This window comes from Paroedura picta, chromosome 1, assembly GCF_049243985.1.
Source record: "Paroedura picta isolate Pp20150507F chromosome 1, Ppicta_v3.0, whole genome shotgun sequence".
Lineage (NCBI taxonomy): Eukaryota > Metazoa > Chordata > Lepidosauria > Squamata > Gekkonidae > Paroedura > Paroedura picta.
This window is the reverse complement of record NC_135369.1, coordinates 115666209-115692310: the sequence shown is the minus strand read 5'-3', so window position 1 is coordinate 115692310 and position 26102 is coordinate 115666209. Positions and strand designations below refer to the sequence as shown.

Here is a 26102-nt window from a genome sequence, read left to right as displayed (position 1 = left end):
AAAAGGAACCCGTCACCTGCTTGTTCAGATATTACATCCAAACTAGTATGATCTCTATAATAATGACATGGTGTTTCATTGCAGTGGGGAATCTCTTCCTTTCTTCTTTTAGGCATTGAGTTATAACATAACAATCAGTATGTACAACAAAACAAAATCAGAGTCCAGTGGCACCTTTAAGGACAACAAAGATTTATTCAAGGTGGGAGCTTTCAAGTGCACTCAAAAACTCATGCCTTGAAGAAATCTTTGTTGGTCCTAAAGGTGCCAATGGACTCTGATTTTGTTTTGTTGTGGTGCTTCAGACCAACACGGCTATCCATATGAATCAATCAGTATGTATTAACTGTTATTTAAAAGCAAATAAAGTTTCTGATGTTGCAAAACAATCAACTCCTGCCAAAGGCATTTAATTACTGATAAAGGCAATAAGATGCTTTACTTATTATTTTAAAAATACAGTGCCAATTATTATTTTTGATTGCTCTTATTATCTATGTGTAGATAATTTAGGACTTCATACTCTTAATATCTTTGCATGATCTAGCACAGACAGTATTAGTTAAAAGTTAATTTATCATAGCGTTGATATACATGGAACTCCTGCACTGGTTATGAAAGTCTATCATCAGAAACTGCCCTGAAACAGCTGCCGTATCACTCTGGCATCAGACCCATGAAATTTTGTTTGCGAAGCAGCATTCTTTCAACTCCTGACACGCTCCATCTGAAAGTGCTGCAGCATGAACCACCAAAATGTCTGCTTTCATGTCAGTTTGTATAAAGGGCACACGATCACACTGAATGTACTTTCCTGGGATATGTCAGATCAAAGGTATTCTTTTGAGACAGCATTTTTCTAGACATCAGAACTGTGTTCTGTTAGTGAGCACTGTGTTGTATTTCATGACACTTGAGCAACTAGGGCCAGCAGTAGTGTGGTCAAATGAGAACAGACAGTGCAGGTGCTGGGGGTGGGGGGTGGGAGAGAGTATAAACACAATATGATTCAAGAATGCAACAGCACAAAAACAGCATTTGAATGAGCCAGCAAAAACACTGCTGTCACCTGCTGGCTACTTTGGGCATGGCAAACAACACTACTAAGGATTTGACACACAGTTTATAGACAACTACAGAAATTTGCATTGGCAATTCCACTTTCAGGATTTCTGAATTTATTTTGCATTGGACTCCTGCCTGATAGCCGAATGCTCCAGTTCAAAGAAGATGATGCCTTAGATGTTTCCAGCTTCAGAAGAGAGGAAGGGGGCATAAGGGCAAGGTCTCAGCTAATTGCTGTCAGCTATCTTTAAACAGCCCCGCGGCGCAGCGCGCTGCGGACTGAATAAAAGAGTAAGGGTTGTGTGGGAGGAGTTAGGGTGGGCCCTGTCCGGGATAAAAACTCAGAGGGGCCAATCAGGAGCGATTGGCCCCTCCGAGTGTCCATCCCGGGCCAAGCAGTCAATGGGGAGCCGCGTGAAGCACACCTCCCCATTGGCTGCTTGCCCCGGCCAGGGAATCACCGCATAGACTGGACTGCCAACCGATGCGGTGAGTTCTCTGGGGGGCCGTGCCGCCTTCTCCCGGCCGCTGGTGCGGCCTTGCTCCCGGGGCCGAGAGAACGCCATTAGTGTCTTTGGGGAGGGTGGGGGGGGTGGGAGCCGGCCTTCTCTCGGCCCCGGGAGCATCCTCGCCATGGCGAGGACACTCTCGGCGGCAAGAGAACGCACTTTGCAGCTTTGGGGAGGGGGGGGCGAGCCGGCCTCTCGCCCCGGGAGCACCCTCTCTGCCGTCAAGCCGTTCCTGGGGCCGAGATAAGGCTCCTAGCGCCCATTTTATTAAAGAATAAAATGGGCTTGATTTCTAGTTGATTATATATTGCTCATTACTCCATTATGTTGAGACCTTTAATTCAATCTCAAGTGAATACAAAAAAAAAAAAACAAATTGGTGGTTTTTCCTATTTATCTATGGAATTCTCATTATGCTGTATGTTAATTTACTCATGTGCTTTGGATCTGAGGAAGTGTGCGTGCACACAAAAGCTCATACCTTTGTTAGTCTTAAAGGTACTGCTGGACTCAACTTTGTTCTGCTTCTTCAGGCCAACAAAGCTACCCTATTGAATTTATCTTCCTGATGACCTTAATTCACCAATGGATGCACATATGTGGATCTGCTGGCACAAATTTTTAAAAAGTATGCCTCCCTGAAACAGCAGCACATCATGTTTTCTCATGTCCCCTTTCTCATGTCCCCTCTTTTAATTACATTTATATTGCAATATGACTACTTTCATCTATCTATCTATCTATCTATCTATCTATCTATCTATCTATCTATCTATCTATCTATCTATCTATCTATCTATCTATCTATCTATCTATCTATCTATCTATCTATCTATCTATCTATCTATCTATCTATCTATTACTGTAAGGAAACGAGACATTTTATGGACTGTCTACTGTGGGAATGCACAGTCAAAGAGTTCAAATCCTAACCATAGCTGATGTTTATCCATTAAGTTTATATTATTCTGCCTCCAAGGATCTCAGCACAGCATACATACAAATTCTCCTATTTTCTTCATGCTCCTTTCCATTTCTACAATCTCATTTACCCTGTGGAAAGATCATTTCTGGGGTTGATCTTCGTGTGGATATTCACCTGGAAGAGCAGGTGGGTATGTGAGTCAGTGAACTGGATTGATAAGGGACCTGGGGATGAAAGTCATCCCTATTCTTAAGGGAGAAGAAGCAGTTTTGTCATTTCTCACACCAACTCCCCCCATACCCACTTGTCCTTACTTCCATGCAGGCCCAGTGGCCCCAGCAGAGTAGGATGCAGGGAGACTCTGTGTCCCATGCATGGAATGGTATGACACACCCCAGGAACTGGGCTTAGATGACTCCAGTGGCTGAGTGGAAATTTAATATAAACCTTCCTAGACTCAGAGGAGTGCTTTGTCCACTATATATACTGCCTATCCTGTATGTTTGCATGTGTGTGAAAAGAATCCAAACATTTTCAGTGTGTTCCAGCAGACTGAAAGTTCACTGCTTCAAAACGGTGCAATAAATTATGTAACATAATCTGCTGAGACATTATTTGGTGAATGACATTTAGTTAATTTGATTGTAAGCTAGAAAAGATAATAAGTAAATATCACCCACTCATACAAGGAACAATAGCAATGACACCACAAGCATAATTAGCAAGCTGTGTTAGTATGGCTATTGTACTTTATAACATTTGCGGGGGGGGGGGGGGGGAGACCAAGATGTCATGCATATAAACCAAGCCAGGAGCTGTTATGAAAATGGAATGTTGTCTACTTGTAGTTTCCTTTGATTTGGCTAGAAAATAAAGAATAAAAAGAAGTCAGAATAGAGATAAAAGGACAGAGTTAAGGCTGATAGTTTTAGTCCTGGCTCAAATTGAAAGAATAATGTAATATTGACAGATACTGTCCAAAGCAAAACAAGAGAAAATATCCTGGCACAACCAAATATCAAGAACTTAAAAAGGTCAACAGTAAGGAAAATGAACTTAAGCCTATACAGGGTGGAACACAATTATAAAAATTTGACACCAGTATTTATTAATCAAGCACAGACTCAATAAAATCTATACATGCAAACAAACTAATACCTCCACTGACCAGATGTGTTTTAGTGTTACTGCCTCTATCAATGGTCAGGCATCAAAAAAACCCCAGCATATGTTAAATATACACTTATAAGAATTGTTATGTCAGTTGGTTGCTTTACATAAAAAGATATATAAAACATCCAGTTGAACAAACCAGATTAAATACACAATAACAGATCTCTACAGGCTTGCATTGTTTTTAAACTGACCAGAACTTGGGGAGGATACAGATAAAGGGACTGTTATAGAAAAATCACCACAATCCTACCCTTGTACCCCAAGTTCTTAGAGAAATGGATCCCATTGGCAAGTCTGCCTAAGAAAAAATTAGCAATGATTTTCCAGCAGTGTTTTACAGTTCACTTTGGAAGTCATTGCTGATTTGATTAGACATGTTCTAACACAATGAATAAGCCTTTTGATTCTGGGGTGGGTGGGGGATAAATGTAGAACAGGCTGAAAGCCAGATGCTCCAGGCCCATTGTATACGGCACTGGTCAGACCACACCTGGAGTACTGTGTGCAGTTCTGGAGGCCTCACTTCAAGGACGTAGATAAAACGGTACAGAGGGGAGTGACGAGGATGATCTGGGGCCAAGGGACCAAGCCCTATGAAGATAGGTTGAGGGACTTGGGAATGTTCAGCCTGGAGAAAAGGAGAGGGGATATGATAGCCCTCTTTAAGTATTTGAAAGGTTGTCATTTGGAGGAGGGCAGGATGCTGTTTCTGTTGGCTGCAGAGGAAAGGACATGCAGTAATGGGTTTAAACTCAAAGTACAACAATATAGGATAGATATCAGGAAAAAAAATTTCACAGTCAGAGTAGTTCAGCAGTGGAATAGGCTGCCTAAGGAGGTGGAGAGCTCCCCCTCACTGGCAGTCTTCAAGCAAAGGTTGGATACACACTTTTCTTGGATGCTTTAGGATGCTTTGGGCTGATCCTGCGTTGATCAGGGGGCTGGACTAGATGGCCTGTATGGCCCCTTCCAATTCTATGATTCTATGATTCTATGATTATTCTGCTGAATTTGTCAGTTCTGTGTTTGCCACTTTTGTCATGTGGTTTTGTACAATGATAGGGTTATTGCTTTCTCTGGATCAAGTAATGTAATCTGGTGCAGATGAAAACTTTAAAATGTACCTGCTTTTCCTTGAGGAATTTCTTTTTCACGTTTAGCAACCTCTTGTTCTAGAAGGCAGAAGGACCATAAATAAGAGCCATTTTGCCATTATATATGCAACCCTAACAAGTTACACACATACATTTCCTTCGCAGCTACAGCTTGTCTGACATTTAGTGGAATGGCAGCTTTTTTGCTTCATACAGATTGGAAGAGAAGATGGGGAGGCTCCCCTCCACAGATACAGATATTGACCCCCCCCCCCCCGTAAAGCCAGTAAAAAGAGAAGGCTAAATTTTTGCCAGTAGTAGTTCATTATCACCATTTTACAGAGATTTTGAAATGTTGTGGTGACTCAAGCCACTGTGGGCTCATGGTGCAGAATCCTTTCCCCCTACCCCTAGTGTTTTCAAGGGCCACATAGCTGAATGTGCATCAGCACACGCTGTAAGATGGTCATGAGTCACCTTGTGAGAGGTAGTATACAGATGATGCTGCTGCCACCCCATCCCCTCTGATTCCAACCACCTTTGAACACTCCCCATCTGAGCTAAAATAGAGCAAAAAAAAAGCATCTACCTTAATGTACTACAGTGCTCCAGTTCAGAGGAATTTGTGACAGGCACAAGCTAGCAAACTAAGGTTGAGATGGGACTATGTCACATGCTTCAAAACACAACTGGATCAACTATTTCGTGCAAGAAGCAAAGTGCAAAGGGAAAGCCTGAGAAAAAGGCAGGAGGAGGGTAAACGCCTCTGTCTCTCATTGTCAAAGCCTGGGAGGATGAGTGAATGAGAATCTCTCTCTCATTGACAAAGCTTGGGAAGGAGAATGGAAGGAAATACTCTTTTGCATTGGCAGAAGAGTTGTGACAGATTTCACCATCCCTAGAGCTGATTGGAGGGGCATGAGAAATATTGGTTGGGCCATGCCCCTTTGTGCACTACTGAGATTATGGGTACCCCGGTACCCCAAAGAAGCATCACTGCTAAATTCAAGTGCAAAATTATATTTTGTAGATTAATTTCACACACACATACAATGGAAGGAAATCAAGCGACGGTCATTTGGCTCAGGTCTGTAGAACTGGTAACTCACCAAACGTAAGACAGCACAACACAGCAACTACTTAAGTTAAACAAACAAACAAACAAAAAACACAGAGACTGTGTAATGCCCTTGCTTTATTACATATTTGTGACTCCAAACAATGCATGGACTTATCAAGCCACAGTTCCTGGCTGTTAGGCTACATTTGGCAAGGAGCAGTCTACCAGAATATCCAGTGATATGCCCGAATATCTAGTTCTGTAGTACTAATATTTGGAAAGTAAAATATGAACACAGCTGGACTCCCGGACAGCTCCATTGAGACTCCTACTGAGATCTATTCAGTGGGACTGATTCCCAGAAAAGTGCTCTTAGGATGGCATTATTAAACAATTAGACATAGAAATGTCATATCTGTATCCAAAAGGCCCGTAAGTGTGTTGAGTGTATTACTAGCAGGGATTCTAAGAGCTATTTTAGATTATATTTTAATTGCCTCATATAAAAATTATTGCTTATGTGAATCACCAACAATTATTTCAGAGAAGAAAGAACTAAAGCTTATTTTGCAACTAGAGCCCATCTTTCACTCTTAATTCCAAAATAATAATAATAATAAGAGTAAATCCATATAATGCTACTCTTTAAACTCAATGTACATTTGCATTTAGACTTTGAAGTTTCATAAACAGTTGACTGTAGCCATGACAATGTTATGCTGTTCATATTTGTTTCCTGCATATTTGTGAGCTAGGTCAAATGGGCTATATATTTTCAAATAACAATAAATAAATATTCCAGAAAACACACATGATAGAGAGGAATAGGCTTTTAAAATGTATTCATACATAGTTAAATGCCGTATTGACATTCAAATATAAGGGTCAAGTGACTGAAGGATTTCAGAGTTAATTGGTTTTGAGGATCATAATGGATTGCCAATTAGAAACAAGTGCTTTGAATCCGAATGACTCTCATTAATCATGCTGCATAAAGCAAAGCAATCAACAGCAGTAACCACAGACCGCCTTTATATGTTAACGCCAGAATTATCACACAGGATCAGATACATTATAGGATTTTTCTTGTTCAAGATATATACTACATACTTGCAGGCTTAGGCTTGTCTATAAAGAGAAAGAAAACCAAAATACAACATGTAAAGATGCATTATTGTTAAACTAGAATTAAAGCCCATTGTAGCTGTAAATGCAACAGGTGCTAGCATGGCAGGAGGGTGGAGTTCCCTGTTTGGAATTGTTGGTGTCCCTGAACTCATGTGGTGTTTGAGGTAGAAGCTCCCACCGACCCTTGAGGTCCCACCGCCAAACCTCAGGTGACATTCATGACCCAGGGGTCACCAACCTTAAGCTTTGGCCTGTAAAACTACTGGAATGGGAGGTGGTCTGCAGAATACAGAGATCAGCTCCCCAGGGGGGAAAAAGGATGTTTTGGAGGGGGGGGGAATGTACAACAACAATTCATATCCAGGTTCCTGGAGATGAAATGGCTTGGCTGCTAGGAGGAACTCTGTGGCACAGAGGCTGCAGGGTTGGATAGGTGGGGACCTGGGGATGTGCTGGAATTGCAAATCATTTCCAAGCAACATTGATTGGTCACCCTGGAGAAAAGCTGTGCCTGTGGATCCCAGGGAAGTGCAGGGATGCCAGATGACAGTTTGGAAACACAGAGAAATATTGTGAGGCAGTAACTGCTAAGAACAATAAACAATAAAGAATTCATAAACTTGGAAGAATTAAAACAGCAGAATAAATTTGGGGCATAGAGGCACTTTTAAGAGCAACCAAGTTTTATGCATTATAATTGAACAAAATATGATTGCCCTTAAAGGTACCACTGGACTCAGAAATATGAAGTTGCCCAATTTCAGTTTCTTCAAAGGGTGTTCTTGACAACTAGGTAACATTAGAAACAAGAACATGTTTGGCAAGATTGCAATGGAGGAGGGGGGAAGGTATCAGAGAGCACCACAGCACTCACTCATTGGGGACCCCTATGAGACATTTCATTTAACCTCTCTCTCCACTGAACTTCAGTTACTGACAATGCCTTTGCAAAATGATGATGATGATGATGATGATGATTAATTAGATTTATTTCCTGCCACTCCCCATAGGTTCGTGGCGGGTTACAATAGTCCTATCCCCATTAAAATACCCATTAAAAGACTTTAAAAACAATCCCAACATTGCGGAAGCTCTCAGTATTCCTATCCCCTGCTATCAGAGCGGCAGGGAGGGTGGGGAGGAGATCTAATTTACTAGGTCCGGGGGGGGGGAATGCTGGCACTCATTCGCTGACCCCAGCCTCAACCAAAAACCTGGCAGAAGAGCTCCGTCTTGCAGGCCCTGCAGAAAGCTGGTAAGTCCTGCAGGGCCCGCAGCTCGCCCGGGAGCTCATTCCACCAGGTAGGGGCCAGGACTGAAAAGGCCCTGGCCCTGGTTGAGGCCAGGCACGCTTCTCTAGGGCCAGGAACGATCAGGAGATTCTCCCCCGCTGAGCGTAAAGCCCTGTGGGGGATATAGGGCGGTGATGTGGAAATATGATGTGGTTTGTGGCTGTTGTTTTTCTTTAGCTTGTCAGGATTAATTTAAGACCTACTTCCCGCTAAATGCACTGATAGAGGAGAAGGAAGTGAGAATGGTCTACAGTGGACACCATTTCCTTATGCTCCATAAGGAAGTGAAATTGGAATGAAATTGCATGGGTTTGGCTCACCAAGACTCCATCATAAGGCAGGCAGTGCATTCAGTGGTGGATTGCTCTGTGGTTGAAATCCCAAAGATGCTGTCCTGGAAAGCTACAGAGCAATCCGCCACTGAATGCACTGCCTGCACTGAACCTAACACTAACAGTGGCAATGCATTCTCCCCTCCCACTATAAGCTCTGTAGAGTTATAAAAAGAAACAAATGATCAATTCCTATCTCCCCCTGTCTGAAATTAATCCTGTGAAATAGAAGAAAAACAACAGCCAAACATCATATTTCCACGTCATTTTACAAAGGAACTGACTGTAACTGAATTTCAGTGGAGAGAGAGGTGAAATGAAATGTCTTGTGGTAATGTAAAGACCAGGGTTTTCCAGTGTGGTGCCTATGAGTGCTATGGGGTTCCTTGACACTTTTCCTGATGTCCACCAAGAGTTTTAGAGAGTAGGCAGGGCCAGGTGGGGTTTTGCCCAGAAGGGCCTCTGCTCAGTCACTGGAGATCTGTGCAGTTTCTAAATTGCTTCAGTAGCAACTGCCACCTTAACACAGGTATCTTCACTGCATGACTGAAGGTCAGCGGTGTCTACACAAGAAAATATTTTAAAACATAATATAATAATAATCCTTAATATAATAATCCTTAAAAGCATCCTATTAAACAAGGTTTGTGCCTCAAATTTTGGAAAGCTTCTATCAGAATTATGCATAACCTCACTCCCTGACATTTTGCACTTGGCTTCCTCTCCTGTGGCAGCCATGTTGTGCTCACCACCCTGTGTCAGAATTCCAAAAGTGTTCAGAGGCTCAAAAAGGTTGGGGACTCCTGTTAGAGATGAACATTCATTATGAAACAAGTGGACCAGAACCCACAGCATGAGAAGTATGAACTGTGCCCTTAGGTGGCATTAAGAAAGAGGTTTTTTAAAAAACGCGCACATAATGCTATCATATTTTCAGAGCTAAGATGACATCCATCTGATTAATATCTGGGAACTCCTTAAGAGCATCTGTGGTTTAGATATGAATATTTTATAGAATAAACACACATCCTACCTGCTTTTTCAACCATAGCTGTTTTGTTCTGTTTGACTTTTTCCTCTGTGTTAAAGCAAAGACAAGCAAGTTAGGTGACTTCTAAAACTTTAGGTCACAATTCAAAAAAGTTAGGGGGTGCTCAAGCAACTTGATCTCAATGGATTAGGAAACAACACTTGGACATATAAATTACAGTATTCTGAGATCAGGTCTCATGAAAAGAAATAAAGCAAAAAAAAAAATCATGACATGGAAATCACCAAAATATTTCTTTAATATTACATAAACCTGCAAGTGGTAGTTGAAAATAAAATGTTTTCTTAGGCTAACCAATCCAAAGAACATTGCCTGTCCATGGTGCTTTCTAATAGAAATTATGTATACCATTTTCATTGACATAACATTTTCTTTCTAACTGAGCTTCACACTTCTCAAATAGATCTGCAACTGAAGTTAAAAAGAAATCCAGTCCTACATCTCGAACATACACAAGAAGAATCTTGCTGGAGCAATGCAGTGATCCGTCTAGTTCAGCAGCCTGTCTTGCAAAGTGAACAACCAGCCTTCCTCTCAGGTTGCCTCCTGGCACTGGGATTCATAGCCTTGTGAACTCTGGAGCTGGAGGTAGAGCAGGGGGGGTTGGACTAGATGGTCTCTATGTACACTTCCAACTCTATGATTCTGTAATTCTTTCAGCATCCCTGCCACAGGCTATCATGATTATTGCTATTAGAAAGGATTGCTATTAGAAAGACAACTACATTGTTGTTTTTGTTTATACTTTACCTTACAAGGGACCTCTTTCAGAGTAATGCTTGACAGACTTGACTCACAGCTCCTTTTATGTACTGTGTTTTCAGAATGGACCTTTATTGTTGTCTTTCATTTTTGAAAAGAATCTTGTAAATATAGCTTGATGAAAAACTATTCGCAGCTTGAAATTCTGCATATTAATTTTATTTATTTATTTAGATGCCCTTCTCCCTTGTGGAACTTGTCGGTATACAATATGAATAATACACTGTTAAAAACTGTACCTTACCCTTTCCATCTGAATTTTGGGGACTATATTTTTAATCTGGATCCACTTGATCTCAGGTTCATAGGTAGTTTCTGTGATGGAACAGGCTGTCTCAACTTTTTTGGATTAAAAAAAAAATAATTTGTAACTGTTTTTATATAACTTAGGAAAATTTGTATTCAATTTTAATTATGTTAGCTGCCCTGGGACCATTGTTGGAGAGGGGTGATCTAAGAATTCAAAAAATAAAAATAAAAAACAAAATAAATAAAATAAAACACTTATAAGACCGATTAAACGTAATAATTTGGTAACAAAAATGTAAGCTTCAATTTGGACTACCAATAATAAAAGCTACATCAATCAAAATTCACTATTAAATAAAGCTGTCTTCAACTGTCTCTTGAAGGGTCCAAGCATACTTGACTGAGGACATTGTTCCATAAATGTGGAACTGACATAGAAAAGGCCCTCTCTCACACATATTCATCAAATGCGCATCCAGCACAGGCCCAGGCATTGTCCTCCAGGCTAGAAGAGGCCGGGGACTTCCTGGGAGAAGAGTTAAGGAGGGAAGATTCTTTGTGTGTGTTTGTGCATGTGTATATCTGGGGAAGGAGGGACCAGGGAGTAGGTCAGGGAAGGAAGAGGGGAGGGGGAAGTGAGAAGGGAAGGGTGTGCGTGTTTGTGAGAGAGGGAGGGAGGGAGAGGGGAAGGGGGGATGGATTAAAGAGTTTCAGAGTAGGTATGCATCCGACATACTTGTGAGAGCCTGTGTGTCACTACTTTTATTGCCTTCAAGTTGCAGCTGACTTATGGTGACCATAGGATTTTAAAGGCTACAGGAAAACATGTGATTTGCCATTGCCTGTCTCTGTTTAACAGCCCTGGACTTCCTTGGTCGTTTATCATCCACGAATGAACGGCAGCTATTGCTGGTTAGTTCCCAAGATCATGCTAACGTGACCTGCCATGTCAGAATTAGTCTTAACAATGGTATAATGACATAGCCACCAGTTTTTGATCTATGGAGATACTTTCAAATTAGACATTTACATTGCTTTTCACATGTCCTTTGCAATGTCACTGCCACAGTGACCTATGCTATGCTTGCTCAAATGTTACATTTCTGCTTTCTTATTAAATGTTCTGTTGTAGTATAAACCAGATCCACAGCATGTTTTCTTGGTTGTAGAGTTCTCTATAACAGTGGCAAACACCTTTTGCATTGCAGGGGCTCAGTTCCAGGCATACAGAAGACTTAGACACATGAAGATCTTTTGGGCATGAAAGTGGCCACAGCTTTGTTTTTATGCAAATGAGTATAGGCAAAGCCATGGCAGGGTGGGGAAGGAGCAAGGATGATGGGGCAGAGTGGCAAATTAGGTGAACAAGTAGACTGCATGGTCTTTTAATGCTGCTTTGGCTCCACCCAGCTCACCCCACTCAAACCGCAGCTCCTGCAAGGCTGGGTCCTCCTGGTTCCAGCCCTCCTTATTCCCAAGCTGGCTGCCCCTGTGACTGCAATCGGTGGCTGCCTGGTAAGGCAGCAGCTGTATTTAGAAGAAGAAGAAGAAGAAGAAGAAGAAGAAGAAGAAGAAGAAGAGTTGGTTCTTATATGCTGCTTTTCTCTATTCGAAGGAGGCTCAAAGCAGCTTACAGTCGCCTTCTCTTTCCTCTCCCTACAACAGACACTCTGTGAGGTGGGTGAGGCTGAGAGAGCTCTGATCACTGCTCGGTCAGAACAGTTTTATCAGTGCTGTGGCGAGCCCAAGGTCACCCAGCTGGCTGCATGTGGGGGAGTGCAGAATTGAACCTGGCATGCCAGATTAGAAGTCCGCACTCCTAACCACTACACCAAACTACACCAAGTTGATCCTAAAACTTTGCAGGATGAGTTCAATTTCCTTGTGGTGTACAAAGGAGGTATTGAAAGAGAAAAGAAGGAGCTGAGAGGGAGTTTGGCAAAAGAAAATGATCCACATACTGCACTCTTAAGATTCAAAAGGAAAAGTAAACATCTTTCCATAAATCAGTCACGTAAAACAATAGCTTTTTTCAAGACAAAACAATGTTTACATTGGTGCAATTAAGCCTGAAAATACGTTCCCTTTCTATCTTTTTTCTGTGAAAGTCCAAGTGTCATAGCTGATATAGAGAAAGCATCTAATTTCTGTTCCTTCAGCCTCCTTTTCTTACTGAATTACTGTAGTTCTTCTTTCCAATATGACTGTCAAAAGATGGAAAAAACAGCATGCTGTAAACTTACTGCTCAGCTCCATTGCACAGCTGCACATGCAACTAACAAGGCAGTTTAGTCACAGCCAAGAATATGGAGATGCATCCACTTTACATATTGAAGCCCTTGTCATATGCCAGCTGCGTTGTAGCCTGTTCTCTACCATCTTCCATGCTTTTAGATTCACTTTATGATTACATGCATTTTTCAAGGAGACAAGAAAGAAGTAAAGCTGGTGTGACAGTGTTGACAAAGAGAGTCCTTACTGCAAAATCGGAAAGCTTCTTTGAGGGGCAACATTCAGATTAGGATGATGCTAATTTACAACTAGCATTCAAGAGCTGTCTCAAGATATTTTGCTGAGACCTCTGCCCCTAGTTACCTTGAGCGCCTGTGGGCATCTGGAATGAAGATTTGAGCCCTCCCCACACACATTTAAAGAGAAGATATGTGTGTGGGAAGTGGCCTGTCAGTTTTCATGGAGAGGGCTGCCAACCTCATCTCCAGATGATGGAGATTTGTTCATCTAGGAAAATGTCTTCTTTTGAGGGTGGGCCCTATGGCATTATACCTTACAAAGGTCCCTCCCCTCCTAAAACCATGCCCTCCCCGGACCCTACCACCAATATCTCTGGGGATTTCCCAATCAGAATTTGGCAACCCTATTTATGGAATAAAGAAAAGAAAAACTGCTTACTATAACTACTCACTCCAACCATTCAATTAATTAGAAAACATGGCTGCATGAAAACACTAGCAAGACAATACTAGTTGATGCTGAAGCCTATAGAAAGATGATTGGCATTGGGCTAGAGTGGATCATGAAAGCATTCCAGGCAGTATGCCCTGCTTCCACCACAACTCCCTTTCTACCTCCATCTCAGAGGTGAAGAGGCTAATCTTCCTTGCTGACTCATCCTTGGCCCTTCTCAAGATCAGAGGGCCTACTCCTGCACCTTCCAAGGAGATGAGGGTCTCCAGACTGTATTGGGGGAACTGCGAAGGAAGGACCACAGTAGCCCAACCTGATGCTGCAGAAGCAGCTTCTTTGCTCAGAGATGCTGAGCAAGCCAGGGGAAATAGCCTCTAGCTGGGAAGGACTAATGGAAAGAGGTACAAACAGGCAGTTAAATGAGAAGGCCCCAGCAGATAGGATGCTGTGGCAGACTGGGTCCCTGCCAAACACCTGATTCAGAGGTCCAGGGGCTGAAAGAGACATGAGGCATCAAGGGTGACAGAGGCACAGCATTCTTTACCAGTTGTGAGAGCCAGGCTACAATGGCCTCCTGAGGCCAGAGAAGCCCTATAAGATTCTACAGGGAGGAGGGCTGGGGAAATGGGATCCCAGGCAGGCAGTAGCCCATTGAGACTGGAGCCTACCACTCTCATCCCTCAGGTTAGAGGGAGGGTGTGAAGTTGGAGTTGTCCTACCCACAGACAATTGTTTAAAAGGTGCACCCTGGAAAAGGGAGGCAACACTAAACCTCACCTAAGGCAACCAGGGAGAGGTTACTGGCAGGAGTGGGAAAGGGAGGGGAGTGTTGTAACATCTTTCTCCATCCATTCTCTTCTGAAGTCTCCCCCAGGGCAAGCCCTACCAAAGGATCTCTGGAGAAGCAGACACTCTGGATCCTAGCCCAACACCACAGTCTGACACCCCTCTTTAAAAACAGTGTCGCAAGACATATTGTAGATTCCCTCTAATACTTCTTGAACTTTGGCAAGATAGATTTCTCAAATGAAATTCTGACCATCATTTTAGCTGCCCTGACAACTCTGACAATTACATTGTTGCTCAGGCAACCAAACCGATGGCCGAGTTCAGTTAACCTTATACAGCTTGTATGGTTTGTTTTTGAACAGGGCTGAGAATATAAGCAGTTTTCACTTTCATGTGGGCAGCTAGGAGGGGTGGGTGGCTGGGACATGATGTTGTCATTCTACCAGAATCACTGTCTGAAGCAACTTTCTCAGTATACCTGATACAAAAGTTGGCTCTGCTTACTTGTATGAGGCAGTGCCTGAATTCCCAGGGGGTCTGCATTGTTATATCTGAAGCATGAATTCAAAGGAAAAAGAATTACCATTTATGGATAAGGGGTAACTGGAATATCCCTGTGGTTTATTTTATTCATATGTATATATTTCCTTCATAACCTATCGTTCCCCTCCAATCCAATAGGACCCTGTGGCTTACATTGTTATCCTCTTCTATGTTTTATTCTCACATCAACCTTGTGAGGCAGATTAGGCTGAAGACAGAGTGACTAGCCCAAGGTCATCCAGCCAGTTTTCATGACAGAGTGATGGCTCTACCCTGGGTCTTGTTGATCCTAGTCCCACATTCTAAACTCTACACCACACTGGCTTTTTTGGTTTCTGTTTTTCTCCACTTTTCATAACTGTGATAAGAAATTACCCCATTGTTCACATTTGGGAAATTCACTCAGTTAACATCATATCATGAAAAATCTACTTCTGAAGTCTAAAAATATGATTAACAGAGGTGAGAAAAAGTTTTAAACTGAACTGATGGGCAACATGTATTTTTAAAGTAACTGAACGGTATGCTAGCTAGTGCCTGGAGTTGGGGAAGCAGCACTTCCAAGTCTTGTAATGGATGAGGAGAATCTATATATTTACTGTTTCCCATCAGTGACCTAGGAGAGAAGGATGTTCTAAATCCAGGAAGTTTGTATCATGATAGACATATCTAGCAAGCTGTACAGTCCAGAATAGCCCCTTAAAATCAGATGGCTTGTTATTGAGTAAAAAATAATTCAGAGCTGCTGTCAATCACTGTGTTCTATCTGAATAAATGTATACATAAATAACAAAAAAGAACTTCCAATGTTCCATTTCCAAGTCAAGAAAACATTTATAAAAACATTAGATTCTTATCAGTATGTTTTACTTAGTCTACTCCAGAGCATTATCTCCTGTAGTGCCAGCTCTATATATGTGCCATTTTTTTCTGAAGAATCTTATGAACTCTTCTATGGTGTATGAGGAAATCTGCATGGTGATGGTATTATTGATGGCCACATCTGTGGGATAATATTTTGCCAACCCAGAAATCAGATATAGCAAGTGAAATTCAAAATGGGCTCTCTAAATGTTATCAACAATCATGCGTAAACTTCATGCCAAGCAAACAATCTCTATCCCTCCTACCAAGGATTAATTTGTGCATGCAGAATGGTTTCATTGTGCAGGTGTTCATAATTAGTGCCTGGTTCCAGCTGACTCTCTTATCACTTCAAGGAAACCATCCTGTTTTGTATAATTGGTTATGTGGGGAACCTGTGTATTTGTGAAGGGAGGGAGGTGAGCAAAAGGGAGGTGAGGTAACCTTTTGGATTGGCTAGGCTGATTGCATGACTGTGACAGGCCTCAAACTATTTCTGGGCCTAGTGATTGAGAGACTTTTTGCTGTTGTTGGATTCTATTTGCCCCACATCTATGGACTGCTGCAGCTATCCTAGAATAGACTTTGAGTGGTGGCTTGCTTCTAAGTGAAACCAACGACATACCTTCTGATGTGGGTTATTAAGAGTCGGGTAGCAAGCTAGTATTTTCTTGTTTTATGTTGTTATTCTTATGTGTACTGTGTTGTATTGATTAAAATACTTACCTAAATGTTATTTCTACATTTTTATATTTAACTATAATAATTTTTAAGCAAACGTCTTGAGTATTTGCATAAACTATCCTAACCCATAGAGTCCACATGATTAAATATTATACAGTTTCCACAAGCTCTAAAAAGAACATATCTTTAACCCCCCCCCCCTGCTCCGGAGGAGCGGTAGGAATAAAAGAGTAAGGGCAAGTGGGGAGGAGTTAGGGCAGGCCTGATTTTCCCAATTTTCCCGCGAAGTGGCTCCTGATTTGCCCCTCCGAGTGGCAATCGCCAAGTGGCCAATGGGGAGCCACGCGAAGCACGGCTACCCATTGGCCACTTTGCCCGTCCTCCGAGGAGCACTCTGCGGCCTGGAGAAGGACAGCAGTCTCGGTCAGGTGGGTGGGTGGGTGGGGGCCTGGCCTTCTCCCGGCCCTGGAAAGAGCCTTGCCACGTCGCAGATCTGGCAAGGCTCTTCCTGAGGCCGGGAGAAGGCCATGAGTCGTGCCCGGGTGGGTGGGGGATTGGCCTTCTCCCGGCCGCGCAGAGAGCCTCGCCACAGCGAGGCTCTTCCCGGGGCCGGGAGATGGCCACGAGTTACACCAGGGTGGGCCGGCCTTCTCCCGGGGCTGGGAGAAGGCGGCGACTCTTGGCCGGGTGGGGATTGGCCTTCTCCCGGCCAGGGAAGAGCCTCGCCTTGTCACAGACGTGTTGAGGCTCTTCCCAGGGCCGGGAGAAGGCCACGAGTCGTGCCCGGGTGGGTGGGTGGGGGCTCGGCCTTCTCCCTGCCCTGGGAAGAGCCTCGCTGCAGCTCTTCCCAGGGCCAGGAGAAGGCGGCGACTCTTGGCCGGGTGGGTGGGGGTTCGGCCTTCTCCCGGCCGTGCAAAGAGCCTCGCCGCGGCAAGGCTCTTCCCGGGGCCGGGAGAAGGCCGTGAGTCGCGCCTGGGTGGGCCGGGGGGGGGGTCAGCCTTCTCCCGGCCCCGGGAAGAGCCTCGCCACAGCGAGGCTGTTCCCGGGGCCAGGAGAAGGTGGCGACTTTCGGCCGGGCAGGTGGCGCGTCTCCCTTCCCCTTCCCTTTCTCCCCTTTCAAAGCCCATTTTTATAAATGGGCTTTGAAACTAGTCAAAAATATATCCTTCTACATACAAGAAATCCAAATGTAGTTCCAGGCAGCACATAGAACACTTCTTCAAGTACTCGTTTGATTTAAACTTTCAGAAATGTAAGTATACTTGGTTTGGAAATAACAGCCTTTTCCTGTTTTAAAGTTTCATATTCTGCAGGTAAAAATAATCAATAGATTAGACGTCATACAATTTTTAAATGGCTTTTTGGTGATCACTAGACACATGGCAGCAATTATTGCTACTCTTTTAGAAACATGAGGAGAGAAGGTTTAGAATCAGATAAATATACCTTTGTTTTTGTAGGGAAACTGAAACCACATATGACAAATACTTTAGTCACACCATTTTAGGTGCAAAGATACTTCACAGCTTCTACCTGGTATATTTTCAACACTTAACACTTGCTTTTAAAATGTCAATTTTTCTGACTTCTGCAGTACCTCCAAGGGCATAGATAAGAAACACAAGAATAAAACCAATTTATAAAATGTACTTACTATGTACATGATGCTTCTGTGCTGTATCTATACAAAGAGAGATAAGACAATTTGTGCATTACTAAATTGCATATTTAATTGATTTTCTCATCCAGCCACATAATATCCAATTTTCATACTTGAAATTATACACACTGGAAAAAATAGAAAGGGATAATAATGTATATAATGCCTTCAAATTCTTGTGTAAACGAAATCCATGACTGAAGACCATCTTCACAGAAAAGTTGTGAGAACTATTTAAAGGCTATATTCTATGGTATTTCATTGTATGATTTAAATTTCTTAATTTCTTAATTCAACTGACTGTTGGCAACTTACTATGAATTGCCTTTGATGTCATAAAGAAGTACCTTGGTTCTTTGTAAAGCGTGAAAGAAGTCTGCAAGCAATCTTGTTTAGAAAATCTTTCATAAATCTCAGCTGGTTTGGTGAGAGCCAGTTTGGTGTAGTGGTTAGGAGTGCAGACTTCTAATCTGGCATGCCAGGTTTGATTCTGCACTCCCCCAGATGCAACCAGCTGGGTGACCTTGGGCTCACCACGGCACTGATAAAACTGTTCTGACCAAGCAGTAATATCAGCGCTCTCTCAGCCTCACCCCCCCTCCACAGGGTGTCTGTTGTGGGGAGAGGAATGGGAAGGCGACTGAAAGCTGCTTTGAGCCTCCTTTGGGTAGGGAAAAGCGCATATAAGAACCAACTCTTCTTCTTCTTCTTCTTCTATTTGCAAATAATGAAGAAATATTTACCGTATTTGCTGGCGTATAAGACGACTGGGCGTATAAATCGACCCCCCAACATTTCCACTCAAAATATAGAGTTTGTTACATTACAGCACTCTGGGCCACTATGGGCAGCAATGTCTATCCCAACTGAAGTGCATCCAGCGTATAGGACGACCCCCCACTTGGAGGCATGTTTTTCAGGGGGGGAAAGTAGTCTTATACGCCAGCAAATACTGTAGTTTTCTTAAGGAAGGAGAGAATGATACCTTCCATTGCTAGAGAGAGGGCTCCATGATTTCTGTTTATACAATACTGCATTCTGTCCCCAAACAGCTGAAATCATTTTTCTCCATCCATTTACAATCTAGGCAGAATTACTCCATTGGAATTATAGTGCAATCCCAGAAACACTTTCTTGGGAACAAATTCCACTGAACAGACCTGAGTAGGATTCTGACCAGACCTGTTTAGGATTGTTCTCTTAGGAAGTAATCTTAAGGATGCCTGTTCAGAAGTTGTCCCATTTTATTCAATGGTGCCTCCTCCCAGGAAATAGGCCTCATGATTGCATCCTCTGTCACTTCCAGAGGAAAGGGAAGAGATGAAGAACTGAGGCATAGGCTGATGATGGTGAGGACACTTACACTGATCTTACCATCAGTAAAGGTGGTTTTAAAAATGATCAGCTGTACAAAAGAGCTGATCTTTGCAGAGGTCAAGGAGTTGAAATCAGTGCCATTTACTGAATTTACAGCCAAAATGAAAACCAGAAGTTGGCAATGAACAAAATATATCAAACCAATATCTATTATTTTACATAATCCTATTTACATGTATTTGTCATAGCAGTCTGGTTCCTTCTTGCATCTTTGTGACATTCTGCCTATTTACTAAGCAGTCAAGTTGTAGGGACAGCCCAAATACTTCTCTGCAAAATACTCTAGAATAAATCATTTTTATATCTCTGCAGTCCAGAAGTGAAAGGTCCAGATTAACTGCTTGAGTTCCAGAGCCATGCAGAAAAAAACCTGTGGCCTATTTGTGATACTAACAGACATATATGTGTATACACCCCTGTCTAGCTTTGTTCATGTGAGTATATAGTTATTCATTTATTACACCCTTATTTATATGATGTAATATAAAACAGTATTAAAAGAACTAGGAGTGAGACGTGGAAACAAAGGAGACCAGATAGAGTACTTTTGTTACCAAGGGGAAATGTGTAGTAAATAATGAAACAGAAAATAATAGTAGCATTCAGCTGTGATAAAAGAAAACAACAAAGTCAAAAGGATAGTAAAAAAAATGTAACATAATATTGCCAAAGTATTGTGCTCCTAGTGTGGAACATTTTCATTCCCTAATAATACTACCTTTGCTCATGCATCTTTAAAAAAAATTGCTTTCTAGTTTCAGCAGTACACTTGGCAGCTTTCTTTTTACTGAACTTTCTTGCCTTATAATACAAATCAATATAAGTCAATGAGTTTTATTCATCCACTCACCTATCCACTATAAAATTCACCTGATCTCTATAAAGTTCACTCATAAAACTTGCAGAAGAAACACATTTGAACTCTTAATATGGTTCATAAAAGCAAAGCACAGTCTAGAAATGATTTACTGTGTATCAAAATCAACTGCATAGCAAGCTCTATATAAATACATATCAGTTTCCAACAATGCCACAAAAAATTCCTGGCAATTTTTCCATGAAATCTGGAAAGTCAGAAACAGGACATTTGCTAGGATAGCACCTTGAGTGAACAAAGGTTTTCTATAAGTGCCTACTGGCACTGTTGAAGCTGAAGCAGCAGGGCCACATTCCTTTAGGATACAGCTTCTGATAAGTCATCATAAGGAGGCAAACGTCAGTAAAATGGTTGCACGATATAGAGCAGTGATTTCTGGGAGATTGTAGCCTACCATACCAATTTATTATCGCACGTATCACAGAAAGTTGTTGAACAGAAAGAAATCAGTTGTGTGCTAGCTAAAAGCCTCTTGATATTGTTGGTACCAGAGTCTTTTATGCCAAGACATTTCTACTTGGGTTTGGTGTCATTAGTCACTATTTTTATAAGCATGTTCAGTTTTCTACAGAGTCTTGCTTTCTTTTCAGAATGCCAGAAGGGTATTAATTATTTGTGGCACAGTCTTGCAAATTGGCTGCCAATAAGGGTTCAGAATGAAAATCTTTCTGTCAAGTGAACCATGAGCTAATAGGACTAAAAACAGAAAATGTTTTCTGATTCAGAGTAGCATGTCAACTGTTCAGCCTAAGTGACACTAATTTACAGGATGGAAGAAAGTGGATGTGGATGTGTGTGTAAGCAGGATGACATGTTCATGGGTGGCTTTGTGCACACAGTGAAAATAAAAACTTTGCTTGTTATGGCACTGAACAGTAATTATTCTACAGCCCTTAATTTTTACTCAGTTGAAATGGAAAAAATTGATATGTTCGGCTGCACTGCTGTTTACATCATTTATTTGATCTTCAAATTTTAAAGCACATTTATATGTAGTATTAAGAAAAGTGCATCATTTTCTACAAATGCATTTTAGTTTTTAATGCTATCAAAATCATTCACTACCATGGCTTTCTCTATTTCTAACATGGTATAATGGATAGCCAGGGGTATATCCATTAGTCACTGATAAAAGCAGAGAGAGAAAACCGATAAGAAAAGTTAGAATAGTTTGAGAAAAACAGTGTTATAATGATTAGTCTACATTACTGCTAAATTAGATCTCTAATGGCATAGTTTGTGCTCTGTCTCATTAAGCTGCTGTTAGATACAGATTTTTGTGTGTTTATTTTTATTCTAAGACATTACGCTGGAATATACTGATGTATCTAAAAGGCATTTGCCCCAATACATACAAAAAGAGGAGTATGGATAGAACCTACAAGAGACTCCATGTGAACACTTATGAGGAGACGAGTTCTACATATGCACAGAAACATCCTTCCATGGAAATGACAATAACACCCTGTTCTGCAAGAGACTCACATGTACTTCAAATCAGATGAATAGTACAGCACAGAGTACACTGTCCTCACCTTTGAGCTCAGAATATGTTTCCCTTACTTTCTCCATAACTACCAATTATGAGAAAAGTCAGCAGTGCATTTATGTGAACCAAAGCGTGGTCTAACAATGTGATCTCAAAATCACAAGCATTAATTTCCATGTGACTACACATCAGTGGGAATACTCAGGACTGTGAAGTTTATAATGTGTACAAGTCATGAAAAAGTATCTGACATAACTAAGGATAAAACCATAAGTAATTAAAATGCTTTCCCCCTTTAGTTAATGTCAGAAAGTTACAATCTTGTCATGTTATTCCTAAGCAGTCACGCTAATAGGAATGGAAATTGTGCTAGTAATACCTGTTAACATATGGATTGTGCTGGCAGAACTAGAGAGCAAGTTTTAAATGTATAGAACTGATATAAACAAGACTTACACCAAAGAGTAAATTCATAACGATACCAAATTCATCATAATGTCACAATGGGTGCATTCTACTCAGTTCTCTCAACAGGTTAGAATGTACATAGCAGTGGCTTTTGTAGCAGTTTACTGATGGGCTATCAGTTTTCAACTCTGTACACCCCTGCATGGGAGGTGGGGGCAGTGTGTGCATATAGCTCTTGAGGGGATATATGTGTCTGGCACTGACTGCTGATAAAATGGCCTGCATCCATCCTGGATACTACTACTAAATCAGCAGTTGCCTGCCTGCCTGTTAGGAATTATCAGGTCCCCATGTATGCTTATTGCACTGCTATTAGCATTCAGGTTTGTATACCTAGTCCTATTGCATTGTGCAAAGTCCTTTACCAGATGATTACATCCCCCCTCCTTTTCCTGTGTAACTCACCTTCAATCAAATAATGTATAAATAATAAGTTATAAATAAATAAACATTGCCATCTTATGATGCATTGTCTTCTAGTAAAGGCATCAGATCCTTCTCAACCACTGGAGCAGTACTTGGTGATGGTAGTCCCACTGCTGATCATCAAATGTGAGCATCTTTCTCTGTAGCTTGAAAGCTTGGTGTCCTCCCTCACTTAACGCATTATTATGCATTCAAATTAAAGGATTGTTATGAATACTTCATCCTTAAAAAGAGAGTCTCAGAGATTAAGCATACCTCCAGCAACAAGATGAGAAGTTTCTTTGGCTTCTTTGATAACGTTGGGTGCTAGAATAATTGTAAATAAAATTAAGTACATGTTGATATCTTAACTGAAACTGAATGAATAGTGAATAAAAATAAATGGTTATTCTTCATTAACTTAAAACTTCATAAGATATAGAAACCAATGTGCTTGACATCTTTATAATAAGGAGAAAATGACTTCAGATGAGAAAACACAAAGAGGAATGGGGGTGTGTGAACATACTTCTACTGATATTTAATAAACAAAGTTGTATCATTTCAATTATTGTAAAGTCCTACATTTAAATGATAATTTTGGGTTGGATCTCACAGAAACAAAAACAGAAAAAGCTCCTGTAAAATAATATTTCTCACTCTCCCTCCTCCCCCATCAGCCTCTGTGTGCCCTGAAAACCTTCTGCTGAGGGTCAGGAGTCTTTTGTGGGGCACTTGGAAGCTGCAGTGAAGAGAAATGAAGAAAAACACTCCTCAGTCTTGCTCCTCCTTATTACAGCTGCCCCATAGGATTTTTTTTTCCTGAGGATCCACCCAAACTCAGCAAAATGTTTGAGGGCATTTTGAGGGCTGCTGGGGTCAAGGAAAGATCCATTTGTGTGAGCTGCTGATGCTGCATCCATAATATCTACATCATTTTGGGGAGATAAATAATGTTTGAATAATGCTAGTTCAACTGAACAAAATGTTGAATGTTGGCATTGGTGTTGAGAAAGGCAAAAGAGGTCCAAATATGTTCTTAAATCATATGATGCGATCACCCTGTCCTTGCAAAGCAGGTTAGTGTCTGGGTCTAGTTAATACTCAGATGGGGGACTTCCTGGTAGCCCCTGTAGTACAATCTTGCAGAAAGACACATTTACAGTGTAAAATAATGCTTTGGATTTTGCCTAGATATCCATGATTGTAGGGGGTGGGGGATAATTGTTGCTGATTCCCCTTTCCCACACATGGTTTCTGGGTGGGAGAGGTTCATCTCACAGAAACAACATTTTAGGAAGAATCAGCAAAAAGTGCTACTTTATCTGTGGACATCTTGATAGTATCCAAACCTATATTATTAAATAACCTGATTATATAATCAAAATGAAGTTTCAAGTTACCTCTAAAAGGATTTATTAGAATGCAGATTCTATCTGGAATGTCTTTTCTGTACCATTCCTCCTACTTGAAAAAGAACACCACTAACCCCAACTGTTTGGACTCCACAGATTGAACTTCACCATCTGTATTGTACTTAAAAGACTATCATACAGTCTATGAAGTGCAGATATTCTCCATTACCAGATGTTAAAGAGTCATTACCTGTTTTAGCTGGGCTTGCTTCTTTTTTTATAGCTGGCTCTGAAATTAAAGAATAAAAATGTTTTTAACTTAAAATTCCTCTTCAAAATTCCTTGCTACTTAATCCATTTTGCTTTCCCCCCTATGCATATTTATGCCATCATTCAAAAGGGCAGGGGGGGCGGTTGGTCTCTGATTCAAGATTATTCAAGATATAGAAAACAATCAGAATGGCGGCTCAGTCAAGAATCAAATGGAGAATGGGTTCACATAATTGTATTTTCTCTCAGGTAATTTAATTATTGCATTATTATTAGATTTTTGAGGAACTGTATGCTATTGGAAGATGTCCAACATATGAAGGACCCCATGGTTGCTACTTTTCAGTAGTATGATTACAATCTGATTCCTGCTTGCTACATAAACACATCCAGAGAGTTTTTCAGTTTTCATTTCTTAATCCTTAAACATGCTGGCATCCTTAAATCCAGCCAATTTATGGTGATGCCATCGGGCAGTGGTCCCCAATCCGTGGGCCGCGGCCCGGTGCCGGGCCACGAAGGCCTTGGCGCCGGGCCGCGGCTCCCTCTCCCCGCCCCCCCCGCAGTGAAAATCTTCCCAGGCCGCAAGCTTGCTGCCCGGGAAGCTTCTTACTGTGGGAGGGGGGGAGAGGGAATCAGGGCCGCGGCCGCGCATTGTGCATGTGTGGCCAAAATTGCGCATGTGCGGCACTATCACGCATTCACGCATGCGCAAAAGTGACACGCGTGCGCAATTTCGGCCATGCATGGCGTATGTGTGCATGCGCAGCCTGGCCGTGCATGCGCGGGCGGGCAGTTGCCCTGCCGGTCCCCAGCCTCAAAAAGGTTGCGGACCACTGCCATAGGGTTTTCAAGGCAATTAATTCAGCAGAGGTGGTTTCCCATTGCCTCTCTATGCAAAGTCTTCCTTGATGGTATCTCATCCAGAGAGCGACCAGATTGGGATCTGATGAGATTTATGAGATCTGATGAGATTGCGCTATGTTATACCATGTTGCATCCCTGAAAGATCCAATAAACATTTGAAATATTAATGCAGGGTTGGATTTTCCAACTCTCCCTTGAAATTGGTCCAGCAGACTAGTCCTATGTTCTTATAGTCTTTTGCCATATAACCAGTGCCCTGCAATGCACACTCACAAAGGACATCCTGTCAACTGTCAGCAGTCCCCTGAGGTGACCGGGAGTATGCACTCAGCTGCAGTGCCTGCCAGTGATGCACAGTGGGATGCAGTTACCATTGGTGCATGGAGTGGCCAGGGTGGCATCCAGCCACAGGGCTCATCTGCTGTGGCGTTCAGCAGCAGTTCCTGGCAGGATGCACCCAGCAGCATCATGGCATTGGTCAGTGGTAGCATTCAGCAGTGGGGCTCAGCTGCAGCACTTGATGTTGATGCCCGTCGATGGCAATGCCCAGCAATGGCAACATTCAGCAGACTGTGGTGCCTGGTAGCGGCAATCTAGATATGTCCCGTTTTCAAATGAAAATTTTCCTCAATGGTTGTCCTTTGAATGTAAATATCATGAATATCCGAATTGTGAAATTCAACCTCTATTGAATAATATAGTATATATATCAGCCTTTGGCTCTTCAATATGGAGATGCTAGTAATACCAACTGCTTCTGGTTGGATTCTATACGAGAATCATAGAATCATAGAATCATAGAGTTGGAAGGGGCCTACAGGCCATCTAGTCCAACCCCCTGCTCAACGCAGGATCAGCCCTAAGCATCCTAAAGCATCCAAGAAAA

At 41.9% G+C, this 26102-nt stretch overlaps 1 protein-coding gene across 11 annotated transcripts in view; it reads right to left on the bottom strand.

Annotated features, from left to right (window-relative positions):
- Positions 1 to 26102, bottom strand: part of TRDN (triadin) — a 296487-nt gene that overhangs the window by 17195 nt on the left and 253190 nt on the right. For 10 of the 11 annotated variants that reach the window (XM_077300566.1, XM_077300474.1, XM_077300511.1 and 7 more), the window contains 7 exons: positions 24330 to 24368; positions 23001 to 23051; positions 18103 to 18129; positions 9615 to 9659; positions 6940 to 6957; positions 4800 to 4847; positions 3342 to 3362 (listed from right to left, as the gene is read on the bottom strand). In XM_077300566.1, coding sequence (XP_077156681.1) covers positions 3342 to 3362; positions 4800 to 4847; positions 6940 to 6957; positions 9615 to 9659; positions 18103 to 18129; positions 23001 to 23051; positions 24330 to 24368 — 249 coding nt within the window. The remainder of the gene's footprint in view (positions 1 to 3341; positions 3363 to 4799; positions 4848 to 6939; positions 6958 to 9614; positions 9660 to 18102; positions 18130 to 23000; positions 23052 to 24329; positions 24369 to 26102) is intronic. The other variant, XM_077300503.1, reaches the window with a different exon arrangement.